Below are 17,965 nucleotides of genomic sequence, written 5' to 3' on the forward strand. Positions count from 1 at the left end.
ATGAAGTAGATCATTTGAAAACACCAGCCACACGTCGCAGCATGGTCAGAGAATGAGCTTTTTATCATGTGATATATCGTTCACATGACTAATGCACTTTCACTTGCCAGAAATGTTATTGGGCCATGTTTGAGTTGCCTCCAACTTTTTCCAATCCTCATTTTCTGTGTGATTTCTAAGCCAATAGCCAACTTCACAATACAGGAGATGTCACTGACGCATGTGGTTTATGTATGTTGCAAGACAACAGCAAAAACCTATCAGTCTGCTGATAATGTAGAGACATTTTGGAGTCTGGTTTTGAGTTTACCAAATGGTTTCAAAGAACCTTTTACTGAGGATGGCTGGGAGAATTTCATCTTTTGAAGTGCCATTTACCTAACGCTGTCTATGCAGAACGCACTGCATGTCTGAATAAGAGCTGCTTTTACAGTTAGCCTTGAACAGCACACAACCTTTATGGCAAAGTCTCTTTTTATACTGCACTTGTGTATTTATCAAATACAGAATGAAATAAAGATGTTCACAGACAAGATAGAAAATGGAACATAGAAGGTAAAAATTTGCCTGCCTTTTAGAACTTATGAAGGATTAAGATGTTCGACATTGGAATTATAATGCACATGACTCCTCGCTCTTTGTCTGTCTGACATTTGTTCCTTTTCACATCCTCGTTAAGTGGAAAGCCATAAAGAGGAGCATTATCTCAATAGTTTTTATGCTTTCTCCTGTATTCTCATTCATGACACAGGCCCTTTTCAAGCTATCTTTTAGAATTCAAAGTCAGCTTACTTTCCATTTAAAAGTGGAGGTCTTTTTTGAAAGGCAAAAAAGAAGAAGCATGCCTAAAATCTCTAAATGTAGTTGCTTTTCAGATGATGCCCATGGAGACTATGATTATAGGTTAAGCAGACTGAAACATATGTCATCAAGTGCTGGAGCCGTGATCTGACTGACTGTGAAATCATAAGCTAGAAAGGCTTTTCAATCATCTCTTACGTGCCATTAAGTTCCAAAGGACTGTAAAAATATGGCGAGTAAATCAGGAAGAAGATATCCCCGTCCTGAGCTGTTATGAAGTCTAGACACGCCATGTCCTCAACCTTGCGCGACCTTATAGTGTGTTAAGTCCATGAGATATCGAGTATTTAATTTCGTGGCTGCTGTAAATCAGCATGTGTTGAGCAGACAGTGGAGTGGATCAAAAAGATTAACCTTGCTGACTTGAGATGGGAGACTGCAACTCAATATGCAGCAAGCTCACGTGGCTGCTGATACATATGAATTAAATATTTTCCAATGACCGCTGGGTTGCTTATCTTAATTCCACGTATTCCTTTAGTAAATGTAATAGGGCTGCTGGAAGGATTCCTAGTCAATGTTGATGTTTTATGTGCAACTTTAACTAACAGTAAAAGCAGTGTGTGTCAATGAAAGTGCGTCTTGAATATTCATTAAAAGCTTTGGTCGGATATTTCAGAGGGTGCAAGGATAAAATTATAACGCAGTGGTTGCTGTGGGGTTTCTATTCTTCAATTACATAATCATCTGCAAACTAACAGGAAATCCAAATGTCTCTGCTGTATTCAGAGCTAGAAAAGACCACAAAGTTGCATGATGCCTGTATGGGGTGCCAGGTATTCTACTATGTGTGTGGAGCAAATTGGTTGCCGTCTCCAGTGTCTCCCTAAGGGTGCAAGTGTCAAAATTGAATGGAAATCTGGCATTAGGTGCACTGGGTGTATGTCAACTCTGTATCTGTTTAACACTTCTGTCATAGCTGGTCTAAGGATGCAGGATAACGTTGCCACTGGCCAGATCCTGCACTATCCAAACACCTAAAATAAAGAAAAAGGTGAGGAGAAACAAAAAATTTAATTTATATATTTATTTAGTTAGCTCTGCTTGTTAATTCAAGTTTTGCGCTGTGCCAACCTGAATACAGTTATGCAGGGATGCCGGTAACAGCAACTCACTGACTACATTTGTTTTTATTAATAAGTAATGTAAGAATCAGGTATTATGACTATGCCAGTTTATTCACACCAATATTGATACGGACTTTAACACTTTAATGACACATTTTCCAAATCTTCAAGTGTTTTAAAGCCCTGAGACGGTCATATGCTGTGAACGATTCCAGAATCATAATTCCTTCATATTTACAACCAAGTGAACACTGTAGTATTCCAGCTCTACTGGGGATGAGCTCAGACGTACACAGATCGCAACTTTCTGTTTTGTTTCTCAAAACTAGGCTCTGCGACGGTGAGTAACCTAGTAGGTGGTGTCGCAGACATTCTCTGAGCATCACTTTAATTATTAATTTAAATGCAGTTGAGGGTGCAGACAACAAAGAGCTGAAAAGGAATAGCTTGGCAGAAAGTGAGAAGGAAAAGAGGAGGAGCAGGAGGGGCAGTGCATGAATTATACATTTAGCCCACAATCAGAGGTGCCTGCCTTATTTATGAGCAAAAAAGCCCACACAGCTTAGCCAGAATTGTGCTTTGTCTGCTGTGGAATGCAATAGCAGTTCACTTAATACTTAATGACTCTGAAGTTTCACCCAGACACACACAGACCGATGCCCCCCTCCTCTATGAGGGCTCCTTCTCTTGCCATCTTATGTTGTTATGTGGCGCAGTGGCAGGAGTCAAACTTACAGTGGCTGTAACCAGAGCTTCAGCTATCATCTACCTCTGAGCTCAGTTTACATTTCATGACAATTAGACTCAACAGGAAGCATCCATCATGTGGGGTCAGATTGGTGATAAAGGAGGCCTCTCGGTGACGTGGCATGGGAAAGCCAAACCCTTTTCCCTAGTTCTCAGAAGACCCATGTCAGACCTGCCCTAACACATGATTTACTGTATTTGCTCCCACACCACCACACTGACTAATGTTATGATGACAGATGCTAGGAGTGGAGTTGAAAATGCGATCATATGATAAAACACTTCCTCATTGCCAGAGCCATTTATTTTAACCGTCTATAGAGTTCATTTACAGCAACGATAATGAACTCGCAGAGGATGAAAAATACATTTCTGTCATTGCAGATTGAGGAGACAGTAAACAACATGAAAGGATGTCAGTGACCACTCAAGCCGTCTCAATCCCCTCCCCATCTCAAATGAACTGAGACTTCTCTCGATATAGGCCAACAACATGTAAAACAAAACACGCCTTTGAGGGGAGTAAAGCCGTCCCATAATCCCGTGCTGCAGTCACATTCCACCACTATCTCCACTTGTTTATTTGGGTCTCTGCAACACTTGAAATTCACTAATCCCACTTGCCCTCTCCAGCCTCCACTAACAGCCCCTCACACCAGCGCAGACTGATAAACAATGTGCCGGCCAACAACAGTGATATAAGGCTTTCTATTTCTCGGATGTGATGATTGATTTCTCTTTTATGAGCATTTCAAAAGCTAAGAACAAAGACTGTTCAAAAAGAGGGTAAACCTGGGTGGGAAGACTTTTGGAAACAAATTGAAAACAAACAAAAGAACCAATGAAGGCGTTTTTTCCATTGCTGATCTGTCAGGAAATCTGAAGTAAAAATCACTCTGCTGAAGGAGTCGTGTCCAGGGTAAAGGTAAAGAGAGCTGTCGATCATCATCTCTTGACACACATTCTTGTTTTTAAATCGTCCTGAAACTGTCACAAACAATCTATGGGATTTATCTGCAGGACGCAGCAGATCTGACTGGAGCTGGAATAAATTGATAAGCCCCCATCCACTAAGTACATCAGCTTTAAGATTCTTACATTTTAATCTTCTGTCCGTCAATGTGACCATTGCCATGATTAGTTCTGTAACGATATATTAACAGAGACCATAAATATAGCTGCGGATAATTTCTTGCTGTAGCACCTCTAAACATGTGATCTTTGGAGTTAAATGACAGCGAAGTCAACATGAAAGTTATATTGTAATCTACGATATTTAGCCAATACATCCTCAGTAAGAGAAAAAACACTTAGATGACAGCAGATTGTCACACTGGTCATTACTTTTAAAAGAGGATTTCACAGCCGCTTTTATTACATTAATCCTTCAAATGGAATGAAATCCCGTCTGACAGGGAGAACATGTGAAATCAGGCTATCTGTGAGAGGTTGATTAACTCGAAAAGGCTCTGCGGGATCAATATAAACACAGGTTGGTGAGTGTAATTCTTCATGGAGGATTTCCTGGAGTGCTCATCACTCAGATACAGGCAGTGTAGCAGAGAGCGGCTTTAGATGTGAGCTTTCACTGCTGGGGAAATACAAACTGCAGTTCCTCTGCCTCCTCGCCTCTTCTCCTGTGGCCACGTCTTTGGTTTTCTGCTGTGGGGGTTCATTCTCTGCCACCCACCATGTGAATAATGAGCTCCACAGATAGCAGCCAATGAAGCGACCCCCCCATTAGCCAATGAAACTTAACAACCATGTCCAGATCAGGTCCTTCCTGCTGGGACTGACCAGCCCTGCTTCACACTCCTCCGCCACCCACACACACTAACACTCACACTGCCTCAAACTAGATAAAATATAACAAAAAAAGGCCTCAGAGAAAGTACAGCGACAGCAGGATTTCCACAGCAGAAATCTTTCACATATACAGTGGGGCAAAAAAGTATTTAGTCAGCCAGCAATTGTGCAAGTTCTCCCACTTAAAAAGATGAGAGGCCTGTAATTTTCATCCTAGGTACACTTCAACTATGAGAGACAGAATGGGGGAAAGAATCCAGGAAATCACATTGTAGGATTTTTAATGAATTAATTGGTAAATTCCTCAGTAAAATAAGTATTTGGTCACCTACAAACAAACAAGATTTCTGGCTCTCACAGACCTGTAACTTCTTCTTTAAGAGCCTCCTCTGTCCTCCACTTGTTAACTGTATTAATGGCACCTCTTTGAACTCGTTATCAGTATAAAAGACACCTGTCCACAACCTCAAACAGTCACACTCCAAACTCCACTATGGCCAAGACCAAAAAGCTGTCAAAGGACACCAGAAACTAAATTGTAGACCTGCACCAGGCTGGGAAGACTGAATCTGCAATAGGTAAGCAGCTTGGTGTGAAGAAATCAACTGTGGGAGCAATTATTAGAAAATGGAAGACATACAAGACCACTGATAATCTCCCTCGATCTGGGGCTCCACGCAAGATCTCACCCCGTGGGGTCAAAATGATCACAAGAACGGTGAGCAAAAATCCCAGAACCACACGGGGGGACCTAGTCAATGACCTGCAGAGAGCTGGGACCAAAGTAACAAAGGCTACCATCAGTAACACACTACGCCGCCAGGGACTCAAATCCTGCAGTGGCAGACGTGTCCCCCTGCTTAAGCTAGTACATGTCCAGGCCCGTCTGAAGTTTGCTAGAGAGCATTTAGATGATCCAGAAGAGGATTGGGAGAATGTCATATGGTCAGATGAAACCAAAATAGAACTTTTTGGTAAAAACTCAACTAGACGTGTTTGGAGGAGAAAGAATGCTGAGTTGCATCCAAAGAACACCTACTGTGAAACATGGGGGTGGAACGGCCCGTCCACACAGCGGCGTGCGTTGAAGCTTCCAACGCTTCTGCCCATTCACTTTGAATGGGGTGACGTCACTTTTAGCCGAACTGCATCGTGGGAAGCGACGCGGAGCGTTGCTGGCGTGGCTCGCTGCAAAAGTTGAGCAATGTTCAACTTTTGACGCCTCGGCAGAAGCGTCAGCCAATCGAATCATATGCCAGTACAAGCTCTAGCCAATCAAACCGCTGTTTGTGTGTCAGGGGCGGGAGATTCATGTGATTGGTTGTTGGTCGAGTGTCAGACACGCCCGCCGGCAAGCGTCAACGCACGCCACTGTGTGGACGGGCTGGAAACATCATGCTTTGGGGCTGTTTTTCTGCAAAGGGACCAGGACGACTGATCCGTGTAAAGGAACGAATGAATGGGGCCATGTATCGTGAGATTTTGAGTGACAACCTCCTTCCATCAGCAAGGGCATTGAAGATGAAACGTGGCTGGGTCTTTCAGCATGACAATGATCCCAAACACACCGCCCGGGCAACGAAGGAGTGGCTTCGTAAGAAGCATTTCAAGGTCCTGGAGTGGCCTAGCCAGTCTCCAGATCTCAACCCCATAGAAAATCTTTGGAGGGAGTTGAAAGTCCGTGTTGCCCAGCGACAGCCCCAAAACATCACTGCTCTAGAGGAGATCTGCATGGAGGAATGGGCCAAAATACCAGCAACAGTGTGTGAAAACCTTGTGAAGACTTACAGAAAACGTTTGACCTCTGTCATTGCCAACAAAAGGTATATAAAGTATTGAGATGAACTTTTGTTATTGACCAAATACTTATTTTCCACCATAATTTGCAAATAAATTCTTTAACAATCAGACAATGTGATTTTCTGGATTTTTTTTTTTCTCATTTTGTCTCTCATAGTTGAGGTATACCTAGGATGACAATTACAGGCCTCTCTCGTCTTTTTAAGTGGGAGAACTTGCACAATTGGTGGCTGACTAAATACTTTTTTGCCCCACTGTATATGCAATTATAACATCTATTAAGTCAAACTGGCATAGACTGTTTCTTAAATTCCTCCCTCTGCTTAGCAGTTCCTCTGACAGGCATCCAGACACACTGCCCTCTTGACAGATTGATTTCTGGTCCAGCTTGCTTTGAGGTGTTGGTGCTGGTAATGTGGCTAACACAGGGAGGTGAGACCAACGTCTGGCCTCAGCATGACCAAAAGGTGCTTTGAAGTCTTTCTAAGCACCTAACAACTCCAGCCATGCCTAGCTGTAAACCAGCACCTAATTTATTTAATCTTTTCAAAAACACACTACCTACCGCCGAAAAAAAGATGAACACACAAAAGACTAGTAAATAGCATTGACACACTTGCAAAGCTTCAAGTGAGAGTGACCGTTCTCCAAAGTATGCACTGTTGTTTGTGTTTTTAATGAAGATTCATATAAACTTAAGAATAAGGCGGCGCTTCTGAGTTCTTTATATATGTTCATCTGACCCTGAAAAAAGAACAACTGATGGGAAGTTTGACCACTTTATTTTGGCGTGAGAAAATGTGGGGTTTGGGAGAGGGGGGTTTGACAAGAAAGACACTTTTGAATGAGACATAGTAGCATTCCAGTGATTGTTATTCAAGCAAACGGCTCCAAAGCTTCCGACATGACGAGGGTGCATGTATTCCAAAAGAGTAAACACTTCTTATTCTTGCTCTGGTATGCACAGCTCAGGGTGTGATTGTTGGGAAAAAGCGCTCAAAAGAGCCACCTGGGAAATGTGAAACGTCTATGAAAGACGTGCAGGACAGACAATGATGCTTTCTAAAGCTTTTCCCTGTCGAAAGTCTTTTTAAATAAAGGGCAGGGATGTGGCAGGTTTAGAGAAATATAAGGCAAAGTAAACATCTCTGTGCTAAAATATGTTTTATCACAGTCCAGTGTTTTAATTCTCTTCTGCTCAGTAATCCCCACTCTATATAACTCATTGAGAAATCAGTCTCAAAGGATGAAAAATAAAACTGATTTAAAAAAAAAAAATTCAGGATGTTCGTGTGTGTTTACAAGAAAAATATGACACTTTTCTTCCTCAGGAATTATAACTGTTGGCCACGTTCCAATTGCTCAGCAAAGGCCAACTTATCCGAGCATAATGCACATGTCCTTTCTGTCTTCCTTCCCGGAGAGAAGTTTGAGTAATGAAGCGCACCGCTTTGTTGTAGCCCGGCCTTTAGCTGCCTTAAATCAATCCTAGCATTTGATTTGGAGCCTGGATCACACCCATGGGGGAAAAGCAAAAACCCTGCTAACATCAGACATGCTCTGAATGTGGAAAGCTTCTTGGCCGCATCCGCACACTCTCCCATGCACACGCACAAAACCTATTTTCTTTGCACCAGCAGAAAAAAGAGAAAACCCTGGAGTTTTGAAAACTTTCAGGGAACACGTCCAAACTTCTCTAGTGGGGAAGCTCTAACAGTAGGCAGACAAAATGACAATAGCCCACATAAAATGCCTGCTGTCTGTTCTCCAGTGTTATGGCATGATAATGACTCCCCGGCTCTCCAAATGCCACTTCGCTTTGCTCTGGAGAGAGGGCATGCAGGTTAATTACCATGACAATGGGGACACTGAGAGCGGGGCCGGCTCTGGACACTGCATAGGAGATGACCGGGATGACTTTGTCTACACAAATGGAAGCGGGGGGCTTTGATTTCCTAAAACGCAGACAGATGGACGAGGTCACCTCATCTTTGTCTGAATTATTAGGCAGTCCTTCCCCGCATTTTCCTCACAGGCGGGGAGCTCTGTGAGGGTCTTTAACAGAGCTCTGGTGGACAGGCCTTCTGCCCTAACGCACACCCCGGGAGCCACTGCCTTTGTCTCTCTGTTTGACTGTGTGCTGTTCATGAAGTGAAGAGGCTAATCAGCGGCTGTAGAGCTATTCACAGGGAACCACTGTACAGCATGGGCCCATTTGCTACAATTGTTAAAGTGGCAACAATGGCTCAGTGTTTTGACACACTACACACAGACCCTGAATGTGCACTCGAGTCATTGATGTGGATGTGAAGTGTGGTGGTGTTTGCTTCCACAATATTGACTTCTGGCCGCAAATTAAACTTCAGCACCATGCCGTGGCCTGCATGTTGAATGGCTGAACTTAAAGCTAGGATACAATTCAACTAATTAAATTCAGAGAACCCTTGAAACGATCTCAAGAGTGGCCGAGCACCACATTTATATAGCAGTAACACAAGCATGTCATTATTTTTTAGTGCTTACATCCAATTGAGCCTCATTTATTTACGGCCTACCAGTAGGATGAATGAGTGCTAACTGACATGCTTGTTCGAGCAAGCAGAACAAGAAGTCCATTAAAAGAGTTTTTGGGACATTTGCAGAGTCTGAGCAATGTAAGCTGGTTGATTATGAAAACAGTATGCTGTGTTTGGACTCACAGCCAGCAAAAGCCTTCTTCAAACATAAAACCCCGAACGACAGGGGAATGACTAGAGCCAAGAGGCAATGTTGGCCATCACAGTGGAAAGGAAAGAAACAAGTTTCACAGTATTAGTGAAAACAAAAGAGGCTTGACTTTTCAAATGCCTTTACATTCATTTTTTGAATTGTCACAGAATTATTATCACTCGTTATCTAGTTAATTGTGCTTTGCCTTACTTAAGTTGCTTAAATCCCTTCATTGAGCCCAATAGTCAAACTTAATCATTAAAAGAAACACAATATAACAACAGCTTACAATTTACACGCAGATTAGGACACAGTGAGTGATATGATAATGTTTGTAAGAGAAGTTGGTTAAGAGAAGTCACTATACACTTGCTGATGTAGTAGGAAGCACAAGGAACAATAGCACTGCTGTATCCCAGGCAAATGCAAATTGCCAAGGAAACCATTTGAAATTCAAAAGAGGAATTTAAAAATCAAACACAAAGGGTCATTTTGTGAGGCAACTGATACTAGACACTGATTGTGATTTATATGTACACCAAATGCAAGACTGTGTTAAATAAGCATGAGAAAAAAAGTCAGCTTTTTCCTGTATTTCCAATTAATGTGACTGCCCCCAAATTCTTAACATGCATTCCTTTATTAGTACACGTTTGGTGGACTTTTGAGAGAAAACTATAAATTCATACAAGCAGTACATCTAAAATGTCATCACCCCCACAATAACATGCTTCCTGTATTCTATCTAAGCTATGTGTACGTGTTGTCTATCTCACTTTACGTCCTCACGGGCAAACCGCAATGAATCCTGGTTTCACGGTCTGTGTGTGAGGAGATGAGAGCCTCTGACAGCTACACAGAGCATTGTTCACATTTCTCCTTTGCTAGCATATCATCCTCCTTATTTCAGCTCCATAGTGTTCTCTGACTACAGTCTATACGGCACATCTCTGAGGGCCTTGTCAACAGCGCAGGGAGAGTCTGATAGAATATGTCAGCGCCATCTTTTCAGAGGAGCTGTCAACACCAGCTTTGTATCAACCTTCTTTGGGACAGGGCACGAAACACAAACAAGCCCTGCGGGAGGTGCGGTGTAAAGCATCCTTCTGAAATTCCAAATGAGACGAGAAGGAATAACAATCACGGTTTGCTTTCATAAATCAACACCCATTTAAGCGTACCAAATCTTATTTAATTGTCTCCCGTTTACAATAGCAAATGAGTTTCAGTGAAAGCAGAATTAAGGACTAGATGAAAAGAAAATCCTTTTTCTCATCGTAGTCTATGTCAACAGCTCTCGGATTGATTCCTGCAGGCATGACAAAACTAGTCCTGTCGTGACTCGCACACTTTATGTGGCATTATCCTCCGATAAATAGCCATGTACTTGGCATGTGTTTCATTCATGAAAGAAGGGAAACCACAGTACCTTGGAGCACTGCTTGTGATTCTGGCACCAAACCAAGGATCCGTTATTCTGTGAAAGAGAAAGAAAATGTCATCAGTCATCAGAGGAATACACCCACAATGATCAAATGTAACTCTCCTATCGCAGTATATCTTCAAACCACTTTCCTTAAGTCAAGGCCTTTTTGAGTAACACATTAAAGCTAGACACATTTCAAGGACTCAGCTTTGCATACAGAGTGCCTGTAACACAAGCAGGGAAGTGGGGTCAGTCACCAGGGCCAGGGCAAACCTCTGGCCAGTTTCAGCAGAGCATGGTGACCTCAGATCTTCTGACACTGTTTGATCTCTCAACATACGTACCCAAGGTCACTGAGGCGAGAACTGATGTCAGCACTCCTGTGCAGACTGCAGATACTGCCAATTTCCTCTAATTGCCGTGGAAGTGCCAACTTCTGCGCTTCAGCAAGGCAAACATTTGGTCCTAATAGTGCAGTGTATTTATAAATCCTCCACGTGTAAATATGGGGAGTTGTCAAGCGAAGGACCAGTGGGGGTAAATGGCTTGTGCAAGTGGTCATTTCCTGAATGCCATTAGGGGGAGGAATTATGCTGTCATCCTCTGCAAACATAATTGAGCTTTGATGGCAAGTGCAAGGCTAGTGCTTTCGGAATAAACGACCAGTAAGTCAACATGAAAGAGACAAAGTGTTTGAACGTGACGTGTATCAGAAATATGTGACACTTGGAAAAACTTTAGAAAAACACTGAAATAAGATTTAAGATAATCTGTTTTCTACACCTGGGAATAAATGATAAAAAATAAAATGCAGTTTCTTTAATTAAATCCATTGTAGTCGATGACCTGAATCTGAGCTTCAGTTTTGGCTGTTCCCTGCGCGTCTGTGTGAAAGCAATGCGGCAGGCAGATACAGCCAAACTTTCAGGGTCTGCAGGCAAAAAGTCTGTTTAAGTTCAATGTCAAGTTCAAAGCCTTTTTCCCACAATGTAATCCAAAATAAATTTCCCATGAGACCTTAGGAGAGAACTTATCATTAAAGGGTTTAATTTGACATCCAGTACCAGTAAGTGCTCTGCTTTTAGTGTCAAGGATAATGGTCAAATGGCTTCAAAGGCATCTGTGATTGTTTGGCCATGTCTTGGGAGAATATCTTCAACAAAAAAAACTGCAGATAGCGATGAAAAATGGATGAGTCTGAGCGCTAAGGAGACCAATAATTGTGTTTTAATTTTGATACAAAATGAAGCAGTAATGAGCGTCAACTTGGCTAAGGAGTGCTCAGCCATTTTTCCTTCCTTTTTCTGATTAATAGAACACACAAATAATGAAAAAATGAAAATACATGATTAAAATCCTTGTAGACTTTTCTAATTTATATAAAATTATCAATCAAACAAGGCAAACCGCCCTGTCGGGGACACGCCGTAAATAAGACCGTGACATTTACACTGGCAGCCAGTTCCTCTGGATAATTTCTTCAGATTGTCACAACTCCAGACCATGTTCTAAATCACCAATCCGGTTTTTGACACCTTTCTTTGCCCATCTATCAGCGGCGACAGGGCCCGGTCCACAGAGGAGCTAATTTTGCTCTGTGACAGCATCCCTATAGTAGAGAAGCTCAGCAGGATGTTGCCCCAGCTGTCCAGGCCTGACCCCACCATGTCAGGGACCAACGGGGGAATAATTATAGGTCAGAACTTCATCCCTCTGACTCACCATGACATTCCTCTGCAGTTTGAACATTATGCAGTGCTGAGGACTGTCAAGGTCTCCAATAAATGAATGCTTTCCAGATATCCTCCTGTGTGATGGGGTCGAGGAGAGGAGACCAGACAGGGTATGAGTGTGGCAGAGGCAAACTCCTCGCTTTGTTAGTGACACCGGTGCAGTCATGTAAACAGGGGATTTATCACAGAGATACATTATGGCTGTTGTCAACTGAGAAGACAAGGCAGGTGGCCAGGGGCGTGTTGTATTGTCTAGACAACTGGGGGGGAATATGGACAAAAACCCCTTTTATCTTTGAGGATAGCATTCCACCTTTTGAAAATGGAAATCTTTTGTTTCCTATGAGCCTCTGATTTGAATTAAAAGGATCTCCGATTACACTGACGATTTGTGTTTGAATTCTATGTAGTCTTGCCTTTATGTCTGACACTAGAACATACTGTGGGTCTTTGAGACCTTGTACACTCCTGGCTAAGTCAACAGGAGACAGTACTTCAAAGGACAGCCCGGTGTCTCTGTGTCCTTTGACAGCACAGGGGTCTTCAGGCAACACCAAAATAACTGATCCTTAAGGGCACATATGCAGCACTAAAATAAAGGGCTTCAAGATTTAGGCTCAGACTTGAGTGGGTGTGAGGGCTGTGGTCTTTCGGCTCATCAATTATTCACTTAAACTGAATTATTTGTCAGGATCTCTGAAAGTGAGCTAATGTGTCCAGCGCACATCCAATGTTAACATTAAAGGGAGTTTCAGAAATCTGAAGCAACACTGGTGTAAAGTTGTCCATACTTAGGAATGAAGGCTATTTGTCAAATGAGGTAGCTCAGGGTGTAGCAGAGGTGGAGGCTGAGATTTACAGACAGGACTGTCAGAGTTTAAAAGCGTTTACAGAGAGGTGAGGCCAAGCAACATAGACCTCTATTCATCCGCTGTCTTCGCTAATGAAAAACTCCACACATGAGACAAGCACTGGCTGAGGTTTGATTCCACCGCAGGTTATTTAATATCAAAGGCCAAAATAAGGGGACACGGAAAAACTACTTTACTTGTGTTGTTTCTTCTATTTGCTTACTGTTAAACACACAGCCTTTAAGTTATATGATAATACCTTACTGTGCAGCACATTATAAATGAATGACTGAATTTAAAACGTTTTTATTGCTTTGAATGTAATAACAAGACCTGGACACACCTTGTTTTTGGCTTCACAGGTCCCCACATAAATAATCCACTACAAGGTTGATGCTTTCAGAATACATTATTGCACAGGGCTCCCCGCTCGCTCTTAATGTTTTAAAGTGTCCGAGGCTAATATTTATGGTTGGGTGTTCCCCTCTGTCTATTGTACTGGGGTGACAAGTTCTCCAAATGTGGAGTAAAATGTCCATAAATCTACATTTGGAAACACTATTACATACATCAATAAATCTACATTTGGAAACACTATTACATACATCAATAAATCTACAGTTGCTATAAATCTGTCAACCAATGGACGACCAGTGGGTTTCCTAACTCTGCAACTCCATGCTTGTTTCCATTTCACACCAATTCATTATTTGCTACGATTAAAACAAAGTCTCTGATTTGCCATCCGATTCAGCCACATAAAAAGGAAAGACACATGGGTGTTCGTAACATCTGCAAGTGCTAAATTCTCCAAGTATCATTCCAGTATTCACAGAATGATCATATTAAAGCTGAAATGAAAAACAGAGTTTTAAATTCCAGCCGCAAAATGTGTTAAGAGTGCAATTTGTCTCTTGTACCCTGACCAAAATAAGTAGTGGTCCGTATAGATTACTACATATTGAGTTGATACAGTAAAATGTGAAGGAACGGTAGGCGAAAGTCACAGCTTTGACATACAGCCCAGGCATTTCATTTCCATTAAAATGGAAAGTGTTGCTTGTCTTGGTTTTCCTATCGAGTATTAAATGACCCCTGAAGGATGTCCGAGTTGAATTAAGAGGTCTGTCGTATCAATCACTGGAGTGGAGCTGTCGGCCCGGTGCTGTAATAAGATCTGGCCGAGGAAAAAGATCCACCTGTAGGTTGTGCTGACTGAGCATGCTCCAGTGTTGTGGCAACGGTATATTAGAGCTTATCACATTTAGCACAATTGGGCGCAAGCATTTAGCAGGAAGGTGACCTCGGAGGAGCGGCATCGGTAGCTCCATGTATCCTCCTCTGCATGCCTATGAGGTGTGATGCTGGCATTTATTGGCAGGGCCAGGGGGTAGAGGGCAGGGGGGAGGAAAGCCATATGTTTTTGCAGCTGACCAGACCCCCCATTTTCACATGAAAGGACTGTTGAGAACACAGTGCATATAAGACAGTCCTTGCAGATTATCAACAATTGCCTTCTATTCTTAGACCTAAAAGCTTGCTCAAGCAACCTTGCTTATCACTAACCACAAAAATGCTCCTCTCTTTAGACAAATACCTCCCTCTCATTTTCTCCTCACTGAAAAAAGGCTGCCTCAGACTCAGAGGCTCTGCAGTCAATTATATAGACTATTAGCTGTTCATTAGAGGTGAGACTTCCACCAGTTATTTGACTTCTCTGTCAGCTGGTGACTAATTTAATTCCCAAACTTTGCAACCCAGAGCAGCAATATACCCAGTGGCGTTTTCTCCCGGAGGCCAAGGGAAGCCAGGCTTCCCCTGTTTTTTCGGATTGTAGTTATAATTTAAATAAATAAATACAAACACTTTGTTTTGTTTCGATAATTCTCCTTTGCTGTGTGTTGCTGCCGGCCCGTCTCTCCCCCATTCTCATTGAGTATTTTACAAAGAGTGAAACAAACAGCGCCCCTCTAGATGTTATGGTGAAACAGTAGATTGCACTCACTGTTGCGAGAGGAGGCCAGCCGAATCTAGCTTCCCTTGGTGAAAAAAAATGGAGGGATTGACCAATCAGATGAGGCCCACGTGATGCCCCTGCCAACCTATGATTGGTCAGGGCCATGCCAAGGGAAGCTAGCCGCCTCTTGCTTCCCTTCAGAGGCGGCTGGCGGCTGGCGATTTGATTGGACACTGCCATCCAATCAAATCACATCAACATCAGTTTTAATACTGTAACTGTCATCACCGCCGTTAGAAATTATCAAGCAAATGAAGCATTATGGAGGGTGGAGATTTGGCGTACTTAATCAAACATAACTTTACTAAACTTCCGCTACAGCAGCAACTACAAATTAAATCAGATGACAGGCAAATGCCCGCACTCGAGCTGTGTGTACACAGAGGAAAAAGGGAGAGAATCGGACGTTCAATGAGGACAATTATGTCCGCACGGAGTGGCTAACTGGAAGCGCTAAACTTCAGCGTCTAATTTGCTGGCCATGTCTTCTTTTTGACAAGGATTCGTGCTCCCTGAACAATCCTTGGGCAACTTCAGGATTCATCGACTTTGCCAACCTGTCACGGGCAATTGAGAGGCACGGTAAATCCAAAAATCACATAGATTGTGTGATTGTCTGCATACATTAATAAGTAAAATGCTTAAATTAATAAGGAGAGAGTTTCAGCTGGAGAGTGCGTGCGGACCTGTCGGTTAGATAACAGGCGTGTGCAAGTCCTGCATCTGTGTGATACAAATGTGTGTAAAATGATACCGGGCGCTGTAATCACTCATCTGGTTACGTTATTGACCACCCCCCGACCCAAAAAATGGGCTTCCCCTACATTTTTCCCCACGCCACGCTACTGAATATACCCTTGGATTATTTTCAAAACAAATCCTTCCACACTTGCCAAGTGAATTAAGAAACACTGTTTTAAATATGTCCTTTGGATGCACAGCACTGTTGTTTTATGTCCTACCAGGATGTTAATTGCAGTAAAGTGTATTCATCCCTCACCCCCCGGTGTATATGCCCCATTGCCCCCTTACTAAAATTGCCATAATTAACTGCAGTAGGTCTCTCGGTCTCACAGACATGCTTTGAGAACTACCACACCAGATCAATAATTGCTTTCAAAGTTAAGTTAATTGGTGACAAAGAAACAAGCAATGCACTCTGTTGATTCATTAGACCTAATGACAAATTGCTCCACAGTGTTTCCTGACAATTACTGTTTCATTAATGCACCTTGAGAAATACAAGCCTTGCAAATGCAAATGAAGAGAGTATAAAGGCGGTCACCAGATAGATAGCTGGTGAAAAGGAGCAAAGGGGAGAAGGATCAGTGACCAGTCATTTTCTCTTGGAAGTCCAGGGAGAGAACAGTGTGTCCAGTGAGGGTGAAAAACAACTTCTGACAACATACAAAGAATACAGCTAATTTGGATGAGCTTCTTCTGCACCACAACATGCTTCTTAGGGACACTCGTGTAAAATGCTCACTCTGAACTTGAATTAAAAGGCAGTGTTTTCCTCATATGAGATGCCATATAAATAGATGGGCAACCAAGTAAGTAACACTGTAGAGTCAGAGGAGTTAAGTCCCATTTGCACTGGCAGAAAAGGGTGTCTCATTTTCCAAAAATTAGCAACTAATGAATGGAAACTGGCTCAACTGATAGGCTTCCATCACCCTTCAGTCCCAGAAATACCGCAATGTGTGGGGCTAATGAGATATATTTCAAAGCGTCCCACTCTACACGGTCAAATATTCACTGCATGTGGCAACTTTACAAGCAACTCAAAGCTTCATGCAAATGCGTAAATGTGCTGGTGTTTTTAGGTTGCTGACACTTGTCGTCAGAAAAGGTTTAATTTCCTTGTCAGTGGGAGAAAAAGTGAGAAAGTAATTCAGCACCATTAGTGACCTGATCCTGTTAAAATATGCTCAAGAGAAACAGGTTTGACTTGTGTGGGAAGGATTAATCTAGCACATTCTCATTCATTTAATAATTGCTACAACAGCGCGTGTATTCATAATTTCCAACGCCAGAAGTTTAAGGGTCTGTGTCCACATGCTCGTACCTGGGAGTGCTTGAAAAAAGCGGAGATGCGAGTGATGTGCAGACTGAGGCATCTCGAGGCGCATCTTGCTCGGTAAATACTGCCAGTGAAGAAAGAGTCGTCCTGCTTCCTCGCAGACACACTTCCCGGGCTCATTAACGCTGTAATCCACAAACATAGGGTCAGACACACGTTCAGGCTCCTAGAAAACATGGTCCCGCAGATGTGTATTTAATCCCTCCACGGATCGGACAATACTGCGTGCAGGCTCCGCCGGAGAAACTAAAGAAACTTCAATTATACACTGGGGAGGAGTCAAGGGCTCACGCGCCCTGTGATTGGATGATGCTGCGGTAACTGACAGACACGAGGAGCGTTAAAGCAGGTAGCTGCTGCAGAGTCCTGCACACTGAGCACCGTTTGTGTTCACTGCATGGCCAGGGTGATCAGAGAGGGGCTGCAAGCAGAAATAATGGAAATCAAGATCTAAAATCATGACTTGTAATAGGTAATGGTCTTGACAGCAGTATACATACAAATAAGTTATAATTTTGTTAATTATTTAATAATTAATAATTCAATCTTATCTGAACAAAATCAACCCATAACCTTTTTTTAAAGTTCACAATCAATTTGGATTACAAATATGCAGGTTTTTTTATTGGTGGACTTTTTGACTGGTGTTTTTTTCCAGTGTCACTTACACCTGCTAATTGTGTATTGTTTATTGTTTTGTTCAAACCCAATGTATCTATGTATCTATCCATCTAATAGTTGGGAAATCTCATTCTGTTATGTAGCCTACTGCTGCAATGTTTTATTGTAGATCAATTTAGATGGGGGAATTAGAATCATAATGTGTCTCATCAGTAGCATACTCAAGTAGAAGTAGAAATAGAAG

At 42.4% G+C, this 17,965-nt stretch overlaps 1 protein-coding gene across 1 annotated transcript in view; it reads right to left on the reverse strand.

The window, feature by feature from the left end:
* Positions 1–17,341, reverse strand: part of LOC117544452 (anosmin-1) — a 42,118-nt gene extending 24,777 nt beyond the window's left edge. Inside the window, exons 1-2 of the mRNA XM_034213476.1 lie at positions 17,086–17,341; positions 10,420–10,467 (exon numbers count right to left, since the gene is read on the reverse strand). Of these exons, the coding sequence (XP_034069367.1) occupies positions 10,420–10,467; positions 17,086–17,277 (240 nt within the window). The 5' untranslated portion in view covers positions 17,278–17,341. The remainder of the gene's footprint in view (positions 1–10,419; positions 10,468–17,085) is intronic.
* Positions 17,342–17,965: the final 624 nt, after the last annotated feature.

Source organism: Gymnodraco acuticeps, unplaced genomic scaffold (genome assembly GCF_902827175.1).
Source record: "Gymnodraco acuticeps unplaced genomic scaffold, fGymAcu1.1, whole genome shotgun sequence".
Classification (NCBI taxonomy): domain Eukaryota; kingdom Metazoa; phylum Chordata; class Actinopteri; order Perciformes; family Bathydraconidae; genus Gymnodraco; species Gymnodraco acuticeps.